Raw genomic sequence first — 19,855 nt, 5'->3', positions numbered from 1 at the left:
CCTCTGCAGACTTCCAGTATCCTCTGTACTTTTTGCTTTACCACTCATCTTCGTGTCGTCTGCAAACTTGAGCACATTGCACTTGGTCCCCAACTCCAAGTCATCTATATAAATTGTGAACAATTGTGGGCCCAACACTGATCCCTGAGGGACAGCACTAGCTACTGATTGCCAACCAGAGAAACACCCATTAATCCCCACTCTGATTTCTATTAATTAACCAATCCTCTATCCATGCTTCTACTTTATCCTTAACACCATGCATCCTTTATTTTATGCAGCAATCTTTTGTGTGGCACCTTGTCAAAAGCTTTCTGGAAATCCAGATATACCACATCCATTGGTTCCCCTTTATCTCCCTCACTTGTAATGTCCTCAAAAAAGTCGACTAAATTAGTTAGGCATGACCTCCCCTTTATGAACCTATGCTGCATCTGCCCAATGGGACAATTTCCATCCAGATGCCTCGCTATTTCTTCCTTGAAGATAGATTCCAGCATCTTCCCTACTACCGAAGTTAAGCTCACTGGCCTATAATTTTCCAATCCGCTATTTTCCAATCCGCCGGGACCACCCCAGAGTCTAGTGAATTTTGGTAAATTATCACAAATGCATTTGCAATTTTCCTAGCCATCTCTTTTAGCAGTCTGGGCTACATTCCATCAGGGCCAGGAGACTTGTCTATCTTTAGCCCCATTAGCTTACCCATCACTACCTCCTTAGTGATAACAATCGTCTCAAGGTCCTCACCTATTATAGCCTCATTTCCATCAGTTATTTGTGTCTTCCACTGTGAAGACTGACCCAAAAAACCTGTTCAATTCCTCAGCCATTTCCTCATCTCCCATTATTAAATCTCCCTTCTCATCCTCTAATGGACCAATATTTACCTTTGCCATTCTTTTTTGTTTTATACAACCCTGAAGGGGATCCCTCCGGGGGCACACAGATAAGTATAGCCCTCGTGGGAGGAGAGACATGCCCGGGAAGTGTCATCGGCTGTGGTAGGGAGTGCCAACTTGGAAGTTTCAACTTGTGCCAGCAGGCACTGCCAGTGTAGATCTTCATGGGAGGCCCATACGGGGTTCTATTCATGGGTTGTGATGTGGGTGCAGAGAATAGGCTATAAGGGGGTAGCTTGCAGGCACTGAGAGATTGGGGGGAGCGCCAGTGCTACTTCTGCAGTTGTGGGGGGTGTTTTGTTATGCTCTTGAAGTAGCGTAAGCTGCTTCCTTGATGTGCACTCTGACAAAGGAAGGTTCAGATTGGAGATAACTTTAACATGTTTATTAAACTATTAACAATTCTCCTACTTGGATTCGACGCTACTGTTAATCCTGCTATAGCTACTCAGACTGACAAACCAGTCTGCTACAATCCACGTGGTGGGTATGATGTTCAATCAACCCTGTGTCTGTACTCACTGAGTGTCTCCACTGGAAGGAGACTGAGCATGTGTGCTGTATCCTTATATATGGGTTGGTGTAATGCCTTCCTGTGGTAGTGTCACCTCTGTGTGTATCGTGACTGCCCATTGGTCGTGTCCTACCTTACTGACCTGTTGGTTGACTGTCTGTGTGTCATGTCTCTGGTGTTCCCTCTAGTGTCTAGCTAGGTGTAGTGTATGTACATTAACCCTTTGTGTACTTACAGTGATGTATATCACCACATTCCCTCCTTTTCACATGTTACATATTTTCTGTACAGTGTTGAAGAAAATTGAACAAACAAGGTAGATGAGTGATACTCTGTACAAGTTCTGATAACAGTGATCATTAAACAATAAGTCCAAATCATATGCATGAGTCCAAAGTTCATGAATTATTATGGTCGAGTGGCTTTCTTGTTTGGTTGGTGAGTTGGTGATGTTGATGGTGGCATTTCATTGTAAACGCCGTCAGTGTCCCTGTGCTGAAGGAACCAAGAAGTGGTCACATCACTTCGTTGTCGGATTTGGACTCTTTTTTTTTCATTCGATGCTTGTGGTGGTGATTCTTGATGGCATCTGTCCTGAAAGCCAGGTTGCCTGTTGGTAGAGCAGCAAACGTGAATTGGTCAGATGCATCGCCCTGCCATGGTATGTCATTGTACTGAGCTGAGCAGTAACAGTGTCTCTCATGGGCAGAGTTGTACCATGTCGTACCAGTCATAGTCCCATTGGTGTTGTTTTTGTAGTGCCTGTTGTCGACGTAGTTGCCTTTGGTACGCTTCTTGCTACTGTCTTTGATGTTGTTGTTGTGGTTGGTTTAGTTGCCGTGTTTGCTGCGCTCAAGGACCACACTCTGTGGATAATACGAGTCCTTCACACAGTTACTCGTGTCAACGTGCTTTGTGGCATCTGCTGTTTTCTTGAGCGTGCCGTCACTGAGTTTGCGGCGTCCCCGTCTGGAGTCATGTCCGGCTTACTTGAATCAGCTTTAGCTTGTCGATGTTCCCCGTCTGGAGTCTGGTCTGTTTCACCTGAGTCAGTTTTGGATTGTCGATGCTCCCCGTCTGGAGTCCGGTCTGGTTCACCTGAGTCAGTTTTGGATTGTCGATGCTCCCCGTCTGGAGTCCGGTCTGGTTCACCTGAGTCAGTTTTGGATTGTCGATGCTCCCCGTCTGGAGTCCGGTCTGGTTCACCTGAGTCAGTTTTGGATTGTCGATGCTCCCCGTCTGGAGTCCGGTCTGGTTCACCTGAGTCAGTTTTGGATTGTCGATGCTCCCCGTCTGGAGTCCGGTCTGGTTCACCGGAGTCAGTTTTGGATTGTCGATGCTCCCCGTCCAGAGTCCGGTCTGGTTCACCTGAGTCAGTTTTGGATTGTCGATGCTCCCCGTCTGGAGTCCGGTCTGGTTCGCCTGAGTCAGTTTTGGATTGTCGATGCTCCCCGTCTGGAGTCCGGTCTGGTTCACCGGAGTCAGTTTTGGATTGTCGATGTTCCCCGTCTGGAGTCTGGTCTGGTTCGCCTGAGTCAGTTTTGGATTGTCGATGCTCCCCGTCTGGAGTCCGGTCTGGTTCACCTGAGTCAGTTTTGGATTGTCGATGCTCCCCGTCTGGAGTCCGGTCTGGTTCACCGGAGTCAGTCTTGGATTGTCGATGTTCCCCGTCTGGAGTCTGGTCTGGTTCACCTGAGTCAGTTTTGGATTGTTGATGCTCCCCGTCTGGAGTCCGGTCTGGTTCACCTGAGTCAGTTTTGGATTGTCGATGCTCCCCGTCTGGAGTCTGGTCTGTTTCACCTGAGTCAGTTTTGGATTGTCGATGCTCCCCGTCTGGAGTCCGGTCTGGTTCGCCTGAGTCAGTTTTGGATTGTCGATGCTCCCCGTCTGGAGTCCGGTCTGGTTCACCGGAGTCAGTTTTGGATTGTCGATGTTCCCCGTCTGGAGTCTGGTCTGGTTCGCCTGAGTCAGTTTTGGATTGTCGATGCTCCCCGTCTGGAGTCCGGTCTGGTTCACCTGAGTCAGTTTTGGATTGTCGATGCTCCCCGTCTGGAGTCCGGTCTGGTTCACCGGAGTCAGTCTTGGATTGTCGATGTTCCCCGTCTGGAGTCTGGTCTGGTTTACCTGAGTCAGTTTTGGATTGTTGATGCTCCCCGTCTGGAGTCTGGTCTGTTTCACCTGAGTCAGTTTTGGATTGTCGATGCTCCCCGTCTGGAGTCCGGTCTGGTTCACCTGAGTCAGTTTTGGATTGTCGCTGCTCCCCGTCTGGAGTCTGGTCTGGTTCACCTGAGTCAGTTTTGGATTGTCGATGCTCCCCATCTGGAGTCCGGTCTGGTTCACCTGAGCCAGTTTTGGATTGTCGCTGCTCCCCGTCTGGAGTCTGGTCTGGTTCACCTGAGTCACTTTTGGCTTCTTGATGCTCCCCGTTCTGAGTCATTTCAGGTTCACTTGCATCTTCTGAGGTCTCTTGACGCTCCCCGTCCGAAGTCATTTCAGGTTCACTTGAATCTTCTGAAGTTTCGTGATGCTCCCCGTCTGGAGTCAAAACGTTCAGGAATTCATTTGCTTGTGGAGAGGCTCGAGCAAATGAGGTTTGAAGTAATGTGGTGTCACCGGAGTCACCAGTAGTGTCACTGTGATTGTCGAGTGCCTCTGTACATTCTAGCTGAGGTCTGTCACATTGCACATCTGGTATGGGAAGTGGGGTGCCGTCGTGGGTAGAGCCTCAGTGTCTTCTTGTCGTTCACTTGAGCGTGGTAGACTGTCAGAGTCTTCTTCTTGTTCACTGGAGCGTGGCAGACTTGCATCGTCTGCTGCTGGTTGCTCAGAGGAGGTTGCTAGACCCTCATGGTCTTGTTCATGCAAGGACTGCGCTCTGGAGTCCTGCATTGCTTCTATCGTGGAGGCTGTCCACGAGCCTGCTGTGCAGGCTTGTGTCACTCGAGTCACTTCTTGTTCATGCAAGGACTGCGCTGTGGAGTCTTGCGTTGCTTCTATCGTGGAGTCTGTCCACGAGCTCGCTGTGGAGGCTTGTGTCACTGGAGTCACTTTTTGTGTGGAGACAGGCAGTTGTCTCGCTGTGGAGTCTTTCATCGCTTTCTGTGTAGAGGCTGGGACCCTTTGTGGTGTGTGAACCGCTCTCTGTGTGGAGTTGGGGACTCTTCGCGGTGCGTGGACCACTCTCTGTAGGGCAGCATGCCGCTCTCTGTGGGCTTGTACCGCTCTCTGTCTCTTGGTTTCAGGCCGCAGCATCATCCTGCACTCATGAGTCGGGATGTCGTATATGCTGGGCTGAAGATTCCCCAATCCGAAGAACTGGTCGTCGGGGTCGTCAATGTACAACACGTCTAGTTGCGGTTCGGATTTGGTACTGGGGTAGCCACCCAAGGTGAAATGTTCGTCTGAGTCGTTGTCTTCGAGGACCATATCATCACGTTTTGTGTCGGAGCTGGTATTGGGCTCCCGATGTCCAAAGAAGAATTCAAGGTCTGAGTCATAGTCTTCAAGGACTGTATCATATCTTTGGGTGGTGCTAACTGCTTGTTGCAGGGTTCTGTGGAGGTTACTTTCAACTGCTGGTCGAATTTCAGGCATTGTGCTGTCGTTACAGGTGAAAGAATTGGGTTTTACGGGTTAAAAATTTTTTCCCGTGTTTTGGGACATTTCCCCTTTAGGTGGACGTGGTCCGGGGCCTCTGACGTCATGAACGTGTGACGTAGGTCGTAGGAAGCGATTGCGCATGCGTATATCGCAGTTCCTTTACTTGGGGCCTTTTTCGCAAGTGCGCATGCGCGGCTTCTCACGGATCGCAAATGGACCTTCCAGTTCTGTGCGCTCTTCGCGCAACTGTGCATGTGCAGCACCTTTTCCAAGGTGGCTGCAATTCAAAACTGCCGTTCGTTGCTGCAAGCCTACCTCGTGGTGAGTTTTGGCGTCTCTTTTACCTTTTCTTCTTGTATGTTCCTCGCAGAATTCTTGGGATTTGTCCAGGACTGCCTGGAAATCGCTCTTGTTTTACCCCTTTGAATATTTCAAGGTCTGGAAGATTTCAGCTGCTTCTGGATCCACGATGGTAAGTAGAAGCTTTATTTTCTCTGCATCCACCACGCCATCTAAGTCGGACGCTACCAGGTAGATCTCGAATCTCTGCCTGAACCAACGCCAGTTTTCACTGAGATTGCCTTGGTACCTGAGCTGCTGTGGAATCGGAATCTCGAACATCATCTTGCCTGGCTGCTGTTGCTGGTTGTCACTGTTCGCTGAGTTGTGCTATATGGATTTAACAGCCACCATGTTTTTTTATGCTCTTGACATAGCATAAGCTGCTTCTTTGATGTGCACTCTGACAAAGGAAGGTTCAGACTTGGAGATAACTTTAACACGTTTATTAAACTATTCACAATTCTCCTACTTGGATTCGACGCTACTGTTAACCCTGCTATAGCTACTGAGACTGACTAACCAGTCTGCTACATTCCACGTGGTGGGTGTGATGTTCAATCAACCCTGTGTCTGTACTCACTGAGTGTTCCCACTGGAAAGAGACTGAACATGTGTGATGTGTCCTTTTACATGGGTTGGTATAATGCCCTCCTGTGGTAGTGTCACCTCTGTGTGTATCGTGACTGCCCATTGATCGTGTCCTATCTTACTGACCTATTGGTTGACTGTCTGTGTGTCATGTCTCTGGTGTTCCCTTTGTGTCTCGCTAGGTGTAGTGTATGTACATTAACCCTTTGTGTACTTACAGTGATGTATATCACCACAGGGGGCAGCTCCCGATGATTACCTGGGAGGCAGGAGCATAGCCCCCGATACCTCCGAGGTGGGACTGGGGACCGTTTTGTTTCAGTTCGAAACAGGGCGTCCTTTAAAGATGGCGGTACGGACTTCCGGGTGCGGCGATGACCAGCGAAGTCGCACGTTTCGGCAGCTCCTGGTGGAACGGACTTTTGGGCTCTTAATAGGAGCCCCATTGGCAATTTTAACGGCAAATAACACTGTACGGTAACCCAGAAGGGAATCCCCCCTGGATACGGATGGAAAAAAGAGAGGAAAGCAGCCGGATTGCGGTGGATCCTCAAGAGCAGCGGCCAGGAAGGAAGGCACAAAGCAAGATGGCGTCGGAAGGAGGCAGTTTAATATGGGGCCCTGACCAACAAGAGTTCCTGCGGCGTTGCGTAGATGAACTCAAAAAGGAGATGAAGAAGGAGATGTTGGCCCCGATATTACAAGCGATTGAGGGGCTAAAGGAGGAGCAAAAGACCCAGGAACAGGAGCTTCGGGTCGTGAAGGCAAAGGCTGCTGAGAATGAGGACGACATACAGGGCCTGGTGGTGAAAACGGAGATGCACGAGGCACAACACAAAAGATGTGTGGAAAGGCTGGAGGTGCTGGAGAATAATGCGAGGAGGAAGAACTTAAGGATTCTTGGTCTTCCCGAAGGTGTAGAAGGGGCGGACGTCGGGGCATATGTGAGCACGATGCTGCATTCGTTAATGGGATTCGAGGCCCCGACGGGTCTGCTGGAGGTAGAGGGAGCCTATCGGGTTATGGCGCGAAGACCGAGGGCTGGAGAAATTCCTCGAGCAATAGTTGTGAGATTTCTCCGATACAAGGACAGAGAGATGGTCCTCAGATGGGCAAAGAAAACTCGGAACAGTAGGTGGGAGAATGCGGTGATCCGCGTATATCAAGATTGGAGTGCGGAGGTGGCGAGAAGGAGGGCAAGCTTTAATCGGGCCAAGGCGGTGTTGCATAAAAGGAAGGTCAAATTCGGAATGCTGCAACCGGCAAGACTGTGGGTCACACATCTAGGGAAACACCACTACTTCGAAACGGCAGACGAGGCGGGACATTTATTGTCGAGGAGAAGCTGGAGTGAGCGGGCCAGAAAAAGAACGTTTGGGACAAAAGTGGGGGGGTGAATTTGTGGGATGAATGGGGGAAAAGGGGGAAGAGAGGACTTCCCAAGTTGTTAAACCTGCGACCCTGTAACTTCTCTCTCTTCCCCATGTCGTGGGGGAGGGGGTGAGGGAGGATGAGGAGCTGAGGACGCCGGCCATTGGGGGCAGGGCCAAAAAGGGGAAGCGCGGGCTTTGTTCCCGCGCTATGGTAATCATGGCGGGAACAGGGAAGCAGGAAGGAGGGGGCCTCGCACAGTGTGAGCCGAGATCACGGGGGGAAGCCGAGGTCGGCCAGAGTTTGCTGACTTCTGGGAGCAACATGGGGGGTGCAATTACGCTAGCCTGGGATCTAGCGGGGGGGGAGGGGTCAACTGGGTTGCTGCTGCTGGGGAGAAGGGGGAGCTGATATGGGAGGGGGGGGTCGGGGCGGGGGGGGCGCCGCCTGGGGGGGGTACAGCTACGTGGGAACTGGGGGAGGAGCTGGATTGAAAAAGGAAATGGCTAGTTGTCAAGGGGGGAGGGGGAAAGAGCCCCCCAACCCGGTTGATCACGTGGAATGTGAGAGGGCTGAACGGGCCGATTAAGAGGGCACGGGTACTCGCACACCTAAAGAAACTTAAGGCAGATGTGGTTATGCTTCAGGAGACGCATCTGAAGCTGATAGACCAGGTTAGACTTCGCAAAGGATGGGTGGGGCAGGTGTTTCATTCGGGGCTAGATGCAAAAAACAGGGGGGTGGCCATACTAGTGGGGAAGCGGGTAATGTTTGAGGCAAAGACTATAGTGGCGGATAGTGGGGGCAGATACGTGATGGTGAGTGGCAAATTGCAAGGGGAGGCGGTGGTATTAGTGAACGTGTATGCCCCGAACTGGGATGATGCCAACTTTATGAGGCGTATGTTAGGACGAATCCCGGACCTAGAGGTGGGGAAGTTGGTAATGGGTGGAGACTTTAATACGGTGCTGGCCCCAGGGCTGGACAGATCGAGGTCCAGGACCGGAAGGAGGCGGGCTGCAGCTAGGGTGCTTAAGGATTTTATGGTGCAGATGGGAGGAGTAGATCCCTGGAGATTTAGTAGACCTAGGAGTAAGGAGTTTTCGTTTTTCTCCTATGTACATAAAGTATTTTCACGAATAGATTTTTTTGTTTTGGGAAGGGCACTGATCCCAAAGGTGACGGGGACAGAGTACACGGCTATAGCCATCTCGGATCATGCTCCACACTGGGTGGACCTGGAGATGGGGAAGAGAAACGACAGCTTCCACCCTGGAGAATGGACATGGGATTATTGGCAGATGAGGGGGTGTGTTTAAGGGTGAGGGGGTGTATTGAAAGGTACTTGGAACTTAATGATAATGGGGAGGTACAGGTGGGAGTGGTCTGGGAGGCACTGAAGGCAGTGGTTAGAGGGGAGCTGATATCTATTAGGGCACATAAAGGAAAGCAGGAGGGTAGGGAAAGGGAGCGGTTGTTGATAGAACTTCTGAGGTTGGACAGACAATATGCGGAGGCACCGGAGGAGGGACTGTACAGGGAAAGGCAAAGGCTACATGTAGAATTTGACTTGTTGACTACGGGTAATGCAGAGGCACAATGGAGGAAGGCACAGGGTGTACAGTACGAATATGGGGAGAAGGCGAGCAGGTTGCTGGCCCACCAACTGAGGAAAAGGGGAGCAGCGAGGGAGATAGGGGGGGTGAGAGATGAGGAGGGGGAGATGGAGCGGGGAGCGGAGAGAGTGAATGGAGTGTTCAAGGCATTTTATGAAAGATTATATGAAGCGCAGCCCCCGGACGGGAAGGAGAGAATGATGTGCTTTCTGGATCAGCTGGAATTTCCTAAGGTGGAGGAGCAGGAGAGAGTGGGGCTGGGAGCACAGATTGAGACGGAGGAAGTAGTGAAAGGGATTGGAAGCATGCAGGCGGGGAAGGCCCCGGGACCAGACGGATTCCCAGTTGAATTCTATAAGAAATATTTGGACTTGCTGGCCCCGCTACTGATGAGAACCTTTAATGAGGCGAGGGAAAGGGGGCAGCTGCCCCCGACTATGTCAGAGGCAACGATATCGCTCCTCCTAAAGAAGGAAAAAGACCCGCTGCAATGCGGGTCATACAGGCCCATTTCCCTCCTGAATGTGGATGCTAAGATTCTGGCCAAGGTAATGGCAATGAGGAGAGAGGATTGTGTCCCGGGGGTGGTCCATGAGGACCAAACTGGGTTTGTGAAGGGGAGACAGCTAAATACAAATATACGGAGGCTGCTAGGGGTAATGATGATGCCCCCACCAGAGGGGGAAGCGGAGATAGTGGTGGCGATGGATGCCGAGAAAGCATTTGATAGAGTGGAGTGGGATTATTTGTGGGAGGTGTTGAGGAGATTTGGCTTTGGGGACGGGTATATCAGGTGGGTACAGTTGCTGTATAGGGCCCCGATGGCGAGCGTGGTCACGAATGGACGGGGGTCTGAATATTTTCGGCTCCATTGAGGGACGAGGCAGGGATGTCCTCTGTCCCCGTTATTGTTTGCATTGGCGATTGAACCCCTGGCCATAGCACTGAGGGGTTCCAGGAAGTGGAGGGGAGTACTTAGGGGGGGAGAAGAACACCGGGTATCTCTGTATGCGGACGATTTGTTGCTATATGTGGCGGACCCGGCGGAGGGGATGCCAGAGATAATGCGGATACTTGGGGAGTTTGGGGATTTTTCAGGGTATAAACTGAACATGGGGAAAAGTGAGTTATTTGTGGTGCATCCGGGGGAGCAGAGCAGAGAGATAGAGAATTTACCATTGATGAAGGTAACAAGGGACTTTCGGTACCTGGGGATCCAGATAGCCAAGAATTGGGGTACATTACATAGGCTTAATTTAACACGGTTGGTGAGACAGATGGAGGAGGATTTCAAGAGATGGGACATGGTGTCCCTGTCATTGGCAGGTATGGTGGAGGCGGTTAAAATGGTGGTCCTCCCGAGATTCCTTTTTGTGTTCCAGTGCCTCCCGGTGGTGATCACGAAGGCTTTTTTCAAAAGAATTGAGAAGAGCATTATGAGTTTTGTGTGGGCTGGGAAGACCCCGAGAGTGAGGCGGGGATTCTTGCAGCGTAGTAGGGACAGGAGGGGGCTGGCACTACCGAGCCTAAGTGAGTAATACTGGGCCGCCAATGTTTCAATGGTGTGTAAGTGGATGGGAGAAGGGGAGGGAACGGCGTGGAAGAGATTGGAGAAGGCGTCCTGCAGGGGGACTAGCCTGCAAGCAATGGTGACGGCGCCGTTGCCGTTCTCACCAAAGAAGTACACCACAAGCCCGGTGGTGGTGGCTACATTGAAAATTTGGGGGCAGTGGAGACGGCATAGGGGAGGGACGGGAGCTTCGGTGCGGTCCCCGATAAGAAACAATCATAGGTTCGTTCCGGGGAGAATGGATGGGGGAATTGGAGCATGGCAAAGAGCTGGGGTAGTACAATTAAGAGATCTATTTGTAGATGGGATGTTTGCGAGTCTGGGAGCGCTGATGGAGAAATATGGGTTGCCCCAAGGGAATGCATTTCGGTATATGCAATTGAGGGCTTTTGCGAGGCAACAGGTGGGGGAATTCCCGCAGCTCCCGACGCAGGAAGTGCAGGATAGAGTGATCTCAGAGACATGGGTGGGGGACGGTAAGGTGGCGGACATATACAGGCAGATGAGGGACGAGGGGGAGATCATGGTAGATGAGCTGAAAGGGAAATGGGAAGAAGAACTGGGGGAGGAGATTGAGGAGGGGCTGTGGGCGGATGCCCTACGATGGGTAAACTCATCGTCCTCGTGTGCCAGGCTAAGCCTGATACAATTTAAGGTGTTACACAGGGCGCATATGACTGGAGCACGGCTTAGTAAATTTTTTGGGGTAGAGGATAGGTGTGCGAGATGCTCGAGAGGCCCAGCGAATCACACCCACATGTTCTGGTCATGCCCGGCACTACAGGGGTTCTGGGTGGGGGTGGCAAAGGTGCTTTCGAAGGTGGTGGGGGTCCGGGTCGAACCAAGCTGGGGGTTGGCTATATTTGGGGTTGCAGAAGAGCCGGGAGTGCAGGAGGCGAGAGAGGCTGACGTGTTGGCCTTTGCATCCCTTGTAGCCCGGCGCAGGATATTGTTAATGTGGAAGGAAGCCAAACCCCCGGGTGTGGAGACCTGGATAAACGATATGGCAGGGTTCATAAAGTTAGAACGGATTAAGTTTGTGTTAAGGGGTTCGGCTCAGGGGTTCACCAGGCGGTGGCAACCGTTCGTCGACTACCTCACAGAAAGATAGAGGGAATGGAAAAAAAGTAGATAACAGCAGCAACCCGGGAAGGGGGGGGAGGAATCGGACGGACTCTCAAGGGTTTAATTGTATATGTATAGGTATTTGGTATATGTTATTGTATATTGGATTGTTGGATTGTAGTTTTGGAGAGTATTTATTTTGGACAAGGCAGTTGCCATTTAGTTTCTGTTTTTTGTTTTTGTTTATATATTACTTATTTATTTGTTTAATACTGGCCACGGTTATTTATATTGCTTTATTGTTGTGTAAAAGAAACACTACTTATTGTTATGTTTGGCCAAAAAACTTGAATAAAATATATTTTTCAAAAAAAGATGGCGGTACGATCTCTGTGGAGCTGGGTGCTGGCTCTATCAGGCTCCACCCCACCAGCATGACCGCATAAACCATGCCCATTCATTTTTATTTCTGGTCTGTGTACACACCAGTTTTCAGTCTGAGCCTGACACTTTGCCAAATTCTGGACATTGTTCACAATGTTTCTGCATGCAGTGGGAATAAAGTTCTGGGAATATAATGCAGAGCAGATCAGGTGCATCTAAAATGGAAATGTTGGCTCGCAGTTATGTCTGGTGGCCCGGCATCGATGGGGGACAACAAGAGACTCAATCGCAACTGCCCGGCGTGCCAGTATAACAGATTACAAAAGCAGGGAGGTCATGTTGGAGTTGTATAGAACTTTGGTGAGGCCACAGCAGGAGTACTTTGTGCAATTCTGGTCACCAAATTATAGGAAGGATGTGATTGCACTGAAGGGGGTACAGTGGAGATTCACCATGATGTTGCCTGGGATGGAACATTTCAGTATGAAGAAATGTTGGACAGACTTGGGGTTTTTCGCTGGAGCACAGAAGGCTGTTTAGGGGAGGGGCCTGATTGAGGTGTACAAGATTATGAGGGGCATGGTCAGGGTGGATAGGGAGCAGCTGGTCCCCTTAGTTGAAGAGTCAGTTACGAGGAGGACACAAGTTCAAGGTCGGGGGGGTGGGGGGTGGGGGGGGAGCGGGAGGTTTAAGGGGATTTGAGGAAAAACGTTTTTAACCAGAGGGTGGTGACAATCTGGAATGCGCTGCCTGGGAGGGCGGTGCATTGCATTCAAGGCTATAGGCCAAGTGCAGGCAAATGGGATTAGTTCGACAGGTCAGGTGATTTCACCTGTCGGTGCAGACTTGATGGCTAGGTATTATTCTGTGATTCGGTGAACTCCCCCCCCCCCCCATCAGCAGAAATGGCCGGATATCCATGAGTGCGCCTACACGCAGATTTTACAGGTCCGTTCATGAGTCCCATGTTTCTTAGATTCCCCTTTGAAGTGGCTGGAGGTGTGCAAGATGGCCTCCACAATGTCCAGGGCTATGATAGAAAAGCTCCAGGGATTGCACGCATGGAATCCCTGAAGTTCTGGTGCGTGATAACGGGATGCCGTTCATCAGTGAGAAATTGGCCGGTTTTATGAAGATGAATGGTATTCGGCACGTTTGGACCACTCCATGGCATCACTCCTCCAATGGTTCAGTAAAACAGGTGGGCCAGACCTTTAAAAGGGCTTGAAGAAGCAATCCACGGGGTCTCTGGCCACGCAGCTGTGGGCTTCCTTTTTAATTATCGCACAACCCCCCCATGTAACAATGGGAATCATTGCTGCAGTGCTCCTGATGGGCCACAGACTCAGAACCCGGCTGAGTCTAATGTTTCTGAGTCTTGGCGGCACACTAGAGACACAACAGGAAAGTCACCAGGGCAAACATTTCACTCTGGGAATGCTGTCTATGCCCACAATTCTGGGGATGGAACACTGTGGTTCCCAGGTGTTGGACTTGAATGAAAGCATCTGGTGTCTTATAAGGTCCGTATTCATGGGTAAGTCCACCGAAAGCATTTGAACCGTCTGATGAAACAGGTACCAGTACATCTTGATAGGCGACTGGGGTCACAGCCATTTGTGTCACACCGCCCAATCCAGCAGGAGGAGGATGACTTTGAATCCGACATGGAGATAGAGGAATCCATTCCAGCAGGCGACATTGTGTCATGTACCAAGGCCTCAACAGTGACTCTTCAGCGGTCGGCCAGGAAACGATGATTGGAAAACCGCTATACTCCACCCGACCCAGAGCCGCCTCTGGGCTTATTATGTACTGACATAAAAGCTGGTCCAAAGCAGGACCTAGACAGACTAGTCCTCCCAGCAAAGATTGTACTGGGAGCAAGGTGCTGCTTTACACAGAACTGTGCATAGTTAAAATAAATTAGTGTTCAATTTTCACCTGTTTCCTCAAGTTATTCAGTTCTCTAATATGCTTTTCCACCTCCCCTCTGAACCTTCTGTATTCCTCTTTGTTCTCAATTGTATTTCCTAACTGACACCCGTCACACTTTATCTTCCTTATCTTAATTTCAATCTCATTTTTCATCCAGGGAGCTCTTGATTTGTGTGGTAGTCACCACTGTTGTATTATATTGTATATATGGGTATTACGGTAAGGCCCCTGTACTACAGGTACGGGGGTAGATCCCTGCCTGCTGGCTCCACCCAATAGGCGGAGTATAAATGTGTGTGCTCTCCGAACAGCAGCCTATCTGCAAGCTGCTGTAGGAGGCCATACATCTCTTTGTAATAAAGCCTCGATTACATTCTACTCTCGTCTCGTCGTAATTGATAGTGCATCAATTTGTTTGTCCTACCTTTGCCTTTTGAGAGAATATACCTTTTGACAGTGCCCGAATCATTTCTGCTTTGAAGGTAATCCATTGTTCAGCTAGAGTTTTCCCCACCAAACTTTTGTTCCAGCCTCTCTAGCCCATCTCGGTCCTTGCCCAATCAGTTCTCCCCCAGTTAATTATTTTTATTCTGGATTTCCCATTGTCCTTTTCCACCATCATCCTAAACGTCACTGTCTCCTAAATGCTCCCCCACTGTCATTTGATCTACTTCACCCACCTCAGTTCCAACAACCAGACCCAATAGTGCATCCTTTCTTGTTAGACGAGACACATGCTGCTGTAGAAAATGTTCCTTAACAATATCTAGGCCGTTCCCTGCCATTTGCCCTACCAATGCCCCAGTATATATTTGGGTAATTAAAGTCCCCCATTATAACTACTCTGTAATGTTTGTGTAATACGTCCACGGAGGCAGAGGTCCCGCCACCAGAATTACTTTTATTTCCAAACCCAACAGCTGAACAACCATGACCATTCAGTCTGCTGTCTACACTGGGAGTGCAGAGGATCTGACACTCCCTGTTATATACACAGAAAGGGGTTCCCTGATTGGGCCACTAATCAGGGAACTCGCATTCTAATTGGCCAATCATTACAGGCCTGGCCTAAATCATTACAGTTTGCATCTCTCTGTAATTTCCCTGGAGATTTTTAATTGCATCCATTTTGTTTCTGAATTCCAGCCAAATTCATTCTGCCCTTGAACTCCCTGGAACATCCTCTTTCTCATGCAGTGTACTGAACTCCTTAACTGATGCTGCACCTCTACCTTTCTCCTTTTCTATCTTTTCTGAACACCTTTTACCCAGGAACGCCTGATCCGCAGTCCTGCCCTTCCTTGAGCCAGGCCTCTGTTATCAGCACACAATCATATTTCCACATGGGAAAATGTGCCTGTAACTCACCGATCTTATTTACTATAATTTATGCATTATCATACATACATTCTTTTTGTCTACTACGTATATACTGTGTACGTTCCCTTGGCCGCAGAAAAATACTTTTCACTGTACTTCGGTACATGTGACAATAAATCAAATCAAATCAAATGCACAGTGACCCTGTTTTCTGGTGATATGAATAACTTTAATATAAAAGATAAAAACAAATTACTGCGGGTGCTGGAATCCGAAACAAAAACAGAAAATACTGGACAACTTCAGCAGGTCTGACAGCATCTGTGGCGAGAGAAGGGAGCTAATGTTTAGAGTCTGGATGACTCTTTGTCAAAGATGAATTACTTTACGTTTATCACCCTTATTAGCCCCTTGGTTACCCTCTTCTTGACCCTGTTCCTGGTGTTAACTATTTTGGTCAATGCAGGTCTGTGGCGTACAAACGTTACCCACCTCCATGAAATAGGTGGGCAATTACTTTCAAGAGCCTTGGTAAAAGTAGGTAATGATTCTCGAGTCAACCTTTGGTCTCCCAACTTTCTGCTCATCTGTCTGTTGGCGGGTACCCAGCTGGGGTCTACAGGTCCTCTTTGCTTGCCTGGGTTGGGATGCACCCAAGACCACACTGTAGATGGGTTGGCATCCACCTGCCCCAAGCCTGTTCCCACACCCCTCACAGATGTAGCCTGGCTGTTTTCTGTATTTTTTATTAAAGTTTTTCAAAAGTGACTGAGAAGGTACTTCTTGTTGAAGTACCTTCTCTGCTTTGATCATTTTCCCTGTAGAAGTGGGCTCAGGACCCAGAGACCCTTTGGCCCATTGTGTCTGCGCCGGCCATCAAAAACAGTTTGGACTGCTCTTTTACATCTCCATGGGTGAAATTCAGCACAAATTCAACCATTTTCATATTCTACATGATCATTTCTCCTATTTCTGCCTCTCAGGGGCCAATGTTTTCTTTAGCTACTCTCCTCCTTTGTAATTATTAGAGACCTAGATGATGGAAAAAGAACCACATTGTCATGATATGCAAACATTGAACAATCAGAATAGGACACAACCAATGGGCAGTCAGGACACTCAGAGGTGGCATCACCACAAGGGGGCATAAACACTATAAAAGGGATGAGGCCTCACACCCTGCCTCTTTCCACAGACAGACATCTAGAGAGTTAGACAGGGTTGATCAGCAGCATCACACCCCAGCACGTGGCTTAGAGCAAGCTGGTACAGTTAGACTGAGTTACTACAGTTAGATTAGCAGAGAGTCAAACTCATTTGAGAACTGTGTTAATAGTTCAATAAACACGTTGAACTCATTTCAGAGTCTGGAGCATCCTTTAGTTAAGACTGCATCAAGTAGCAGCCTGTGTTCTCCAAAGCAGCATAACACAACATTCAAATGAGTTTGACTCTCTGCTAATCTAACTGTAGTAACTCAGTCTAACTGTACCAGCTTGCTCTAAGCCACCTGTTGGGCTATGATGCTGCTGATCAACCCTGCCTAACTTTCTAGATGTCTGTCTGTGGAAAGAGGCAGGGTGTGAGTGCCTCATCCATTTTATCGTGTTTATGTCATGCCCCCTTGTGGTGATGCCACCTCTGAGTGTCCTGACTGCCCATTGGTTGAGTCCTACTCTGAGTGTTTATTGGTTGCATGTTTGCATATCATGACACACATATCCAAGTTTACCAATGACCTAAAGATGGCTAGCATTGTGAACAATGTAGATGGAAATATAACATTATCAAAAACGTATCAATAGATTCAAGTAATTGGGCAAAACTGGCAACCGGAGTGTACCGTTGGCTCGTGTTAGTCATTCACTCTGGACCTCATAAAGGATAGTTCAGCGCACACCCAAAATGGTGAGAAGCACAAAATCGTGGAGCTCCAGAGAATCTTAGGAGTCAATGCATGTAACTTGTTAAAACGGCATGAAAAGTACAGAAACATTAAAAAGCTGATGGAATACTGACCTTTATATGGAGAAGACCAGAATGAAAAATGGCATAAGTCATGTTTCGGTTGAACCAAGCCCTGTTCATACACCTGGAGTACTGAGAGCAGTACTGCGCACCATACTTCAGGAAGAATATATTGGCTGTGCAGGGAGTGCAGCATTAAGGGGCTGGTTTAGCACAGGGCTAAAGAGCTGGCTTTTAAAGCAGACAAAGGCAGGCCAGCAGCACGGTTCAATTCCCGTACCAGCCTCCCCGAACAGGAATGTGGCGACTAGGGGCTTTTCACAGTAACTTAATTTGAAGCCTACTTGTGACAATAAGCGATTTTCATTTCATTTCATAGGTTTATCAGAATGATCCCCATACACCAAGGGCTGAATTAAAAGGAGAAATTATACGAACTAGGTTGTATTTTCTGGAATTTAGCCAGATAAGGGATGATTTATCAGATTTTTGAAGATACTAAGGGGTACAGATATGATAGAGAAAAAGTATTTCTACTCAATGGGGAATTAGGGCGAGGGAATATAGCCTAAATAAATCCAGCTAGATCTCTCAGGAATGAAGTTAGCAAACATTTTATGATAATAATCTTTGTTGTAATAAGTGGGATAAACAGCTGGCTTGTAATGCAGAACAAGGCCAGCTGCGCGAGTTCAATTCCCGCACCGGCCTCCCCGAACAGGCGCCGGAATGTGGCGACCAGGGGCTTTTCACAGTAACTTCATTCAAGCCTACTTGTGACAATAAGCGATTATTATTATTATTAATTAAGTTACTGTGAAAATCCCCTAGACGCCACATTCCGGCGCCTGTTCGGGTACACTGAGGGAGAATTCAGAATGTTCAATTCACCTAACAGCACGTCTTTCGGGACTTGTGGGAGGAAACCGGAGCACCCGGAGGAAACCCACGCAGACACGAGGAGAACGTGCAGACTCCACACAGACAGTGACCCAAGCCGCAAACTGAACCCGGGTCCCTGGCGCTGTGAAGGAACAGTGCTTAACCACTCTGCTACCGTGCTGCTACAAGTTTTATCTGCAAAAACTGGGAGAAGTTTGATACCCTCTTTAATGGTAGCTGATGTTAGATCAATTGTTTATGTTAAATCTGAGATTGCTAAATCTTTAACCCGACATGCTGGGGGATAAAGTCAAAGTTGTGCATATGGAGCTATGTCACAGATCTCCCATAGTCTCCCCGAATGTCAGAACAGACTAAAGAGTCTAAATGGCCTCCTCTTGTTCCCAGTGTACCACAAACCAATTTTGGTGCTACTGCACCATGGTTGGGTGGGCCACGAGGGCACAGACTTCAGATAATTGGCAAACAAACCAGAAACGATTTTAACCATACACGTATTGCATTCTGAGTTCGGTTACAGCCATCACAAAATGATCTTGACTAGAAAACTAATCTGAGGGCCTGGAAAACTAGTCTTTAGCACTCTAATTGATGACTAACCCTGTGCTGCCATGTTATTGTCCTGTTAATGGTAGCTTAAAGGAGTTTGTTGCACCTTTTTATTGCTCAGATCCTTTTTTTATTATTCAGACAATTTTCTTTGCTCCTTTAGGATTGCCAGCAAATGATATTGTTCCTCTTCAGAAACAGGCTGTCCTTGACTTCAAAGAGACGCTGCCGGTCATTGTGGCCTTGAGGAACCCCTGGCTGGAATCCCAGCACTGGGACAACATTGAGTACACTATTGGCCGTTCAATCAAGGGCAAAAACCTCACACTTGAAAACCTCACCAAGCTGCGGGTAAGACCTGCCCCACAAGGGCTGACGTATGTAATGGGTTTAGGCGATATAAGCATAAACATCCCTTGTAAATGTTTACTTGAGCAGAACATGAAAGACCAGCACTGCATTCTCCCTTCTCCTTGTTTTCTTCTTAATAAGCACGCCTTATAAATCATGGAGGAATCCTTGTTGAATTATTTTGGTCTTACCCTTTTTCTCTCCATTGCTAGAAGTTCTATCTGTGACCTTCAATAGCTCTTGCATGTGATTCTGGGCTTAATACACAACGCACACTCATCCCAGACATTCACACTCAAACACAGCAAGGCCTAAACTTTACAGCTTGTACACATTGTGTAAAAAGTTCAGTCCAACTCTTGACATGTTCTTTTTTTAAAAAAATATATTTTATTAAAGTTTTCAAACACAATTTTTTCCCTTACAAATCAAAAAAAAGGTAACATGATAACTGCAATATAACATTGTTTAACTAACATGATAACCTAACCAAATAACACGAAGTAATACTCCCCCCCTGTGGTGATACACCACTGTACCTCCCTACCATTGTACATAGCATATAATAGTTGTGCGTAACGTGGCCCTGTAATACTGTGTATTGTACTGTAACTCTGCAGAGGTTCGGTCACTGGTAGGTAACCCGACCTGGCCACGGAGAGCTCCGCCTTAGCCACTCCCCCGGGAGTCAGTATAAGAACCTCTTCTGGGACAGGCCCCATTCTGTCTGGGGTCGTCTGTGTCGGGTAAGCCTCCCATGTAGTATATTAAAGCCTGAGTTAAAGTCTCACATGTCTTTGTGGTTCTTGACGCTTAGCGCATCACCCCCCGCCCCCTCTCCCCCTCCAAAAACCCAAACAATTTACCCCCCCTC

General features: G+C 48.5%; 1 protein-coding gene across 1 annotated transcript in view; it reads left to right on the top strand.

The window, feature by feature from the left end:
- LOC140411509 (dynein axonemal heavy chain 6-like) overlaps window positions 1–19,855 on the top strand; it is a 1,703,852-nt gene that overhangs the window by 517,845 nt on the left and 1,166,152 nt on the right. The window contains exon 21 of the mRNA XM_072500595.1: window positions 18,794–18,981. Coding sequence (XP_072356696.1) covers window positions 18,794–18,981 — 188 coding nt within the window. The remainder of the gene's footprint in view (window positions 1–18,793; window positions 18,982–19,855) is intronic.

The sequence above is a fragment of the Scyliorhinus torazame genome, chromosome 4 (assembly GCF_047496885.1).
Source record: "Scyliorhinus torazame isolate Kashiwa2021f chromosome 4, sScyTor2.1, whole genome shotgun sequence".
In the NCBI taxonomy this organism is placed as follows: Eukaryota; Metazoa; Chordata; class Chondrichthyes; order Carcharhiniformes; family Scyliorhinidae; genus Scyliorhinus; species Scyliorhinus torazame.
This window is presented reverse-complemented; position numbering and strand designations above follow the sequence as displayed.